This window comes from Erythrolamprus reginae, chromosome 3 (assembly GCF_031021105.1).
Source record: "Erythrolamprus reginae isolate rEryReg1 chromosome 3, rEryReg1.hap1, whole genome shotgun sequence".
NCBI classification, from domain to species: Eukaryota; Metazoa; Chordata; class Lepidosauria; order Squamata; family Dipsadidae; genus Erythrolamprus; species Erythrolamprus reginae.
The window spans coordinates 206,435,178-206,442,957 of NC_091952.1; the positions used below are offsets into that span (position 1 = coordinate 206,435,178).

The window sequence follows — 7,780 nt, forward strand, 5'->3', positions numbered from 1 at the left end:
GGGAGAGGGAAATGGGTGAGAAGGAAGGGGGAGATAGCAAGAGGGAGAGGAGAGATGGAAAAAAAGAGATGAGAGAGAGGGAGAGAAATGGGAGTGGGAGAGAGATTGAAATAGAAAAGAAAACATGGAGCCCAAAACCTAGGGAGGCCTGGTTGGGGGTCATGGAACTTGGTGGGAGTGAGTGACATTGAGGTGGCCATGGCCACCCAGGTTTTGACACTCCGGGTGTTTTCTATTCTCTGGGTCCAAATGACTCTTTGAATTTTTAAGGTTGCCGAGCCCTGGAATAGAGGTTGATAACACTTTTAATGGAAATAGTAAATCATCTTTCAAAACTAAGCTGCAAATCTCTTATTTACCCTGAATTCCTGGATTTTATATTTATATGTTTCAGCCACAACATGTGACATATATGCAAATTTGAAAGTTAAGGGAGACTAGGATAGATCTATTTCGGCCTTATTTGGCCGTATCAGCTACCCATACCCTCACTGCAACCTTTGCCTTGTAAGGCAGAGAATTAACCTCTAGGCTACAGTATCCAATCCCTTCAGCTCTGTACCAGGGAAGGGTTACATATTTTTGTGTCTCTCTGTCATGTTCATCAGAATATATATATATATATTCTGATTGAGTCATTCTATGAGGAAGATAAATGGTTTCTAAATTCAGGTAGATGATGGATATATAGACGGACAGATGAACATGACAGAGAGACACACAGACAGACAGACAGACAGACAGACAGACAGACAGACAGACAGATAGATAGATAAAGGTAGAAATTTACCAGAATTGTATAGAAGTGAAGGTAAAAGATAATTTGATATATTCAGTTAATAAGAATTTATTAGCCAATGTTCCTTGACAGAAAGATCTCAACTCATGTTTTCCATCAGTTTTTGTTTAGTAATAAATATGGTCTGTTACCAACAGCTCCTGGGTATTCTTTATGACATAGCAGATACCTCAGAGCCTTAAGCTGTCAACTGCCTTCTAGAAACATCTCCCCCAACGACCATTGCAAATAGAACCTCAAGAGAAGTAACAGAAAGGATATTTATGATCTTACGCATTATGTCCGTTAAGCTAAAGGAGCCAAATCATGTTGTTCTCCCTGTTAGTGAAGTTTTGGCTGTCCCCCATTATGGCAGTTGGCTCCTGGCCATGCAGCAATGAACAAGCGGTACATTCAATTTATTCTTACCATTTGGTCACACCATCGTCAGGTATCCTGCTTACTTTCAGATACAATCAACCTTATATTTTACATCACCCTTGTGGAAATCATTTTCCACATGGCATTTCCCCAGCTCTTTATCTTGGAGAAAGGTTATTCATCAGCTTTGATATGTTTGAAAGCAGCATTCTTCCTCTAACCATCCCCAACGGTTTTACAAGGTCACCTGCCATTGTTAGTGCTGCTGTCTTTGGGCAGAATACAATTGTGGCAGTAGTGAATGGTGTCGTCTTTGTATATCTCTATGCCACATGGAAGAGATGGCTGCATTCAGAGGGGATTACTCGTCCGGTTACTGAACTTGCCACCTACAAATGCTGCTTTGCTCTAAATGATCCTTCCTGTGACAAAATCAATGAACTTATTATGGCATATGACCCAGGCAATTTGGTTAGCACGAGTGAAATATTTTATTCACGAAATGGAGGCTACATATTTCAATCTTTAAAAAGTAGACCAGTGCGTGATGCCATTCTACTTGGTATCTATGTTTTTTATTCCTCCTCATGTTTTGGAATTCTCCTCCAGGATACCAGTCATCCAAATGTTACATACTTCAGAAGTGGAGATATTGAATTCACAAGCAACACAACAGGAAAATACTTTGGATCAAGCATACCAAGTGGTTATACAGTTAAAAGCATGTCCCCCCCTGGTATGAGAGGTTTTCTTTTCTTTTGGACTAACAAAACATTTACGAGCACCTCAAATGATGCATGGACTACAGAAGATCTTTTTTTAATTCCTACAGACACCTATCGTAATAAATCCTTTCCAAAAGGTATTTGCTTTGTAGCTGCTACTAGTAACGAATTTGCAGTCCTCACTCAGACTCAGCTTTTCTACGGAAACATTAACGCGCTCACTAGACAAATGGTACATTTAGGAGACAACAATGTTTCCTCAGCCCATGCTTCTTGTGAAGCTATGTTGTTTGAAAATATTGGAATACTTAGCATCATCCATCCCTTTCCCAGCAATACATCTAAATACTATCATTTTCGAAAATGCATCATCAACATCCAGGATAAGCTCATGGCTGTGCAGCCACCACTCCAATCCTGTCCAATGGAGATCCTCAGGGGTGATTTCCATAACAGAATGTATTATATTGATGCAAATCAGATTCTTCATTTTAATGCCACGTTTGTACCAAAGCCAGGGACTGATGCTTATCCATATGTAACGTTGAGCAATCCACAGGTGCTGGGATTTGAGGCACATATTGTCGACGATGGCTACACTTCTAATGGAAACTCTAAATACAAGTTGAAAATTAAATTAGCAGAACAACACTTAAATCAGATGGTAAAAAAAGAGAACTCAACACTCTTTAAGAAAGTGTCATCTCTTACTGTGGATATCTATAACAAAGGGATATTCTGCATTGATATGCATCCATTGACAGCTCTTATTGTACTGGGCTGCCCACCTAAGAAACACATCAGAATTTTAAAGAGAACAACTGGTTGCAGTTTAGGTCTCTTTGAACCAACATTACTGCAGAATGCTGTTCATTCAATTGATAAGAAGCTATATGATCCTTTGTTCCTTGGCAGAAAAAAATTAGAACAGGATGATCTTAATGTGTCCTACAAATATGACTTTTGGGGATGTCCCCTTCTCTTATTTTATGATAAGCCGTGGCTTCCAGCTTTTGAATTATGGGACAACGATGAATTTGTGGAATACGTTTCTGCGGATTTTGTACTGTATGAAATAAATGGCATGCACAATTATGATTATCTCTTGAATGAAATAGAGGCCAATTGTTTGTCAGAGGCCCAGAACTGGACCAAACAATTAGCAAAGTTTCCAGGCTCTCCACAAAGTGCATGGAATAGATATAATTATGTGAATTGTAAGAAATACAGAGGAAACACGTCTTTACCATCAGTTAATTCAAAGTACCAGGTTTTAAACAGGGATGAAAAAAATAGAATAATTTTTTCACAATACAATGGCTTTTATATCTTCAGAGCTACTGTTGTAGATAGTTTGTATAGCTATTGTGACCTTACGACAGTTTTCAGTGTGTATGTTCATGGAGCCCTCCCAAAAACTAAGGTCAGTGTTGGGAAAGCGCTAATTAGTTTTCTTGTTCTAATATTTGGCACGATGCTGATAGTTTATTTTTTTCTTAAATTACTAAAGGAGTACTCAAGAACGAAATAAATTTAACCCTCATTTCACATCTTAGTGTAGAACGATTAATGTGGGTGTAATTATACTATTTTTTCCTTTTGCTTCCTGGTTTGAAATAAGAATACTGTATACTGTAATAAATGTTATGTTTGTTTATGTGCATGTATGTATATATTCTTCTGTTTGAATTTTGTGATAAAGAACATTGTTTTGAATTTTCAAATATCTGTGTGTCTGAAATTTGTACCCTTGAATTTTCAGGAGGCTCCTAACAGAGAGCCCGCCAGAACACTGGTTAGGGCATTAAAAAAGTATTCGGAGAGAGTAACAACAAAAGAGTTTGCAAGCCAGTAAGAGCTGTGAACATAATTACAACCTGGAAAGAAACATTCAGAGCAAGTAGAGCAATGAAAAAACCCCTGCAAAGACTTAGGATTTGAAAAACATTCTTCGTAGAGAGTAACAATGAAAGAGCTTGCAAGCTGGTAAGAGCAGTGAACATAGTTAGTACCTGGTTAGGGCTCGAAAGAAACATTTCAAGCAAGTTAGACCAATTGAAAAAAAATCTGCAAAAATATTCTTTCCCAAGAGTAACAATGAAAGAACTTGCAAGCTGGTAAGAGCTGGGAACATTGTTAACACCTGTTTAGGACTGGAAAGAAACATTCAAAATAAGTAGAGAATGAAAAAATATCTACAGAGACAAGGTTTGGAAAACACTCTTCCCAGAGTGTAACAATAAAAGAGTTTGCAAGCCGGAAACAGCTGGGAACATTGTTAGCACCTGGTTAGGGCTGGAAAGAAACCTATTCAGAGCAAGTTAGAGGAATGAAAAAATCCTGCAAAGGGCTTGGAAAATATTCTTCCCAGAGAGAAACAGTGAAAGAGCTTGAAAGGCAAGAGCTGGGAAGTTACATTCACATGCACCCAAATTATCAGTCTCTTTTAGGGAAGAAAAAAGGTGCATCTTATATTCTGAAAAATAAGGTACAGTGTTTCCTCGCCACTTTGCAGTTTCTCGGACTTGGTACATCATGGGTTTTCATAAAATATTAATGGCTACTTAGTGGGTTTTCTGCAGAACTTGCCTGACTGAGACACTACTTGCCTCCATGAGATTGTAAACAACACATGATTGGATGATTGACGGAGAGGTGAACAACCAGAGAGTGCTGCTTTGTATCGCAGAGCCTGATTGGCTCAGTACTGTAGCACGTTGTTCACTTTTTGTCTGTGCGCAGCTTCCCCATCTCTGAGTCTGCTCCTATTCGGCCATTTCATGTGTAACATCATTACATCACGTAGGTTTAGGAATTCAAAACATTTTACAGTAAGTATAAATGCACAGAACAGTGTGGGAATGGTTATTAAGGGAATGAGAAAGGTTTATGTAGTGTAAAAGTGTGGGGGAGGGTTAATAAAGCCTTAAAATAGTGTATAAATAAATAAATATAGCGTCCCGACTTTGCTAGAGGTTGGTTACACTTTTAATGGAAATAGTAAATAATCTTTGAAAACTTAGCTGCAAATCTCTTATTTATCCTGAATTCCTGGACAATAGATAGATAGATAGATAGATAGATAGATAGATAGATAGATAGATAGATAGATAGATAGATAGATAGATAGATAGATAGATAGATAGATAAAAAGATAGGTAGGTATGTAGGTAGGTAGGTAAGTAAAGGTAGGTAGATAGGCAGGCAGGCAGCCAGGCAGAAAGACAAACAGTGACTTTCTACCTAAGAAATCTACAGAATTGTATAGAAGTGCATATAAAAAATAATTTGATATATTCAGTTAATAAGAATTTATTAGCCAATGTTCCTTTACAGAAAATATTTAGAACAGGAAGATCTCAACTCATGTTATCCATCAGTTTTTGTTTAGTAATAAATATGGTCTGTTACCAACAGCTCCCGGGTATTCTTTATGAGACAGCAGATACCTCAGAGCCTTAAGCTGCCAACTGCCTTCTAGAAACATCTCCCCCAACGACCATGGCAAATAGAACCTCAAGAGAAATAACAGAAGGGATATTTATGATCTTACGCATTATGTCAGTTAAGCTAAAGAAGCCAAATCATGTTGTTCTCCCTGTTAGTGAAGTTTTGGCTGTCCCCCATTATGGCAGTTGGCTCCTGGCCATGCAGCAATGAACAAGCGGTACGTTCAATTTATTCTTACCATTTGGTCACACAATCGTCAGGTATGCTGCTTACTTTCAGACACAATCACCCTTATATATTACATCACCCTTGTGGAAATCATTTTCCACATGGAATTTCCCCAGCTCTTTATCTTGGAGAAAGGTTATTCATCAGCTTTGATATGTTTGAAAGCAGCATTCTTCCTCTAACCATCCCCAACGGTTTTACAAGGTCACCTGCCATTGTTAGTGCTGCTGTCTTTGGGCAGAATACAATTGTGGCAGTGGTGAATGGTGTCGTCTTTCTATATCTCTATGCCACATGGAAGAGATGGCTGCATTCAAAGGGGATTACTCGTCCGGTTACTGAACTTGTCACCTACGAATGCTGCTTTGCTCTAAATGATCCTGTCTGTGACAAAATCAATGAACTTATTATGGCATATGACCCAGGCAATTTGGTTAGCACGAATGTGATCTTTTATTCACGAAATGGAGGCTACATATTTGAATCTTTAAAAAGTAGACCAGTGCGTGATGCCATTCTACTTGGTATCTATGTTTTTCATTCCTCATCATGTTTTGGACTTCTCCTCGAGGATGCCAGTCATCCAGATGTTACATACTTCAGATGTGGAGATATTGAATTCATAAGCAACGGAACAGGAACATTCTTTGGATCAAAAGTCCCAAGTGGTCATACAGTTAAAGGCATGTCCCCCCCTGGTTTGAGAGGTTTTCTCTTTCTCTGGACTAACAAAACATTTATGAGCTCCTCAAATGATGCATGGACTACAGACGATGTTCATGTGGTTCCCACAGAAAGCTACCCCAATAAAACCCTTCCAGAAAATATTTGCTTTGTAGCTGCTACTAGTAATGAATTTGCAGTCCTCACTCAGACTCAGCTTTTCTATGGAAACATGGACATAGTCACTACACAAATGGTACATTTAGGAGACAACAATATTTCCTCAGCCCATGCTTCTTGTGAAGCTATGTTGTTTGAAAATATTGGAATACTTAGCATCATCCGCCCATTTGCAAGCACTACATCTAAATACTATCATTTTCAAAAATGCATCATCAACATCCAGGATAAACTCATGACTGTGCAGCCACCACTCCAATCCTGTCCAATGGAGATCCTCACGGGTGATTTCCATAACAGAATGTATTATATTGATGCAAATCAGATTCTTCATTTTAATGCCACATTTGTACCAAAGCCAGGGACTGATGCTTATCCATATGTAATGTTGAGCAATCCACAGGTGCTGGGATTTGAGGCACATATTGTCGACGATGGCCACACTTCTAATGGAAACTCTAAATACAGATTGAAAATTAAATTAGCAGAACAACAGTTAAATCAGGTGGTAAAAAAAGAGAACTCAACACTCTTTAAGAAAGTGTCATCTCTTACTGTGGATATCTATAACAAAGGGATATTCTGCATTGATATGCATCCATTGACAGCTCTTATTGCACTGGGCTGCCCACCTAAGAAACACATCAGAATTTTAAAGAGAACAGCTGATTGCAGTTTAGGTCTCTTTGAACCAACATTACTACAGAATGCTGTTTATTCAATTGATAAGAAACTATACGATCCTTTGTTCCTTGGCAGAAAAAACCTAAAACAGGATGATCTTAATGTGTCCTACAAATATGACCTTTGGGGATGTCCCCTTCTCTTATTTTATGATAAGCCGTGGCTTCCAACTTTTGAACTATGGGACAACGATGAGTTTGTGGAATATGTTTCTGCGGATTTTGTACTATATGAAATAAATGGCATGCACAATTATGATTATCTCTTGAATGAAATAGAGGCCAATTGTTTGTCAGAGGCCCAGAACTGGAACAAACAATTAGCAAAGTTTCCAGGTTCTCCACAAAGTGCATGGAGTAGATATAATTATGTGAGTTGCAAGAAATACAGAGGAAACACGTCTTTACCATCCATTAATTCAAAGTACCAGGTTTTAAACAGGGATGAAGAAAATAGAATAATTTTTCCACAGTACAATGGCTTTTATATCTTCAGAGCTATTGTTGTAGATAGTTTGTATACCTATTGTGACCTTACCACAGTTTTCAGTGTATATGTTCATGGAGCCCTCCCAAAAACTAAGGTCAGTGTTGGGAAAGCGCTAATTAGTTTTCTTGTTCTCATATTTGGCACAATGCTGATAGTTTATTTTTTTCTTAAATTATTAAAGGAGTACTCAAGAATGAAATAA

General features: G+C 38.2%; 2 protein-coding genes across 2 annotated transcripts; both read left to right on the forward strand.

Moving 5' to 3' along the window:
• Positions 1 to 1,105: 1,105 nt before the first annotated feature.
• LOC139165462 (cation channel sperm-associated auxiliary subunit delta-like) lies at positions 1,106 to 3,415 on the forward strand. The gene has a single exon (XM_070748638.1). The coding sequence runs from the start codon at positions 1,106 to 1,108 to the stop codon at positions 3,413 to 3,415; it is 2,310 nt and encodes a 769-aa protein (XP_070604739.1).
• Positions 3,416 to 5,470: 2,055 nt separating this feature from the next.
• On the forward strand, positions 5,471 to 7,780 carry LOC139165463 (cation channel sperm-associated auxiliary subunit delta-like). Its single transcript, XM_070748639.1, has one exon. It carries the CDS (start codon positions 5,471 to 5,473, stop codon positions 7,778 to 7,780), a length of 2,310 nt encoding a protein of 769 aa, XP_070604740.1.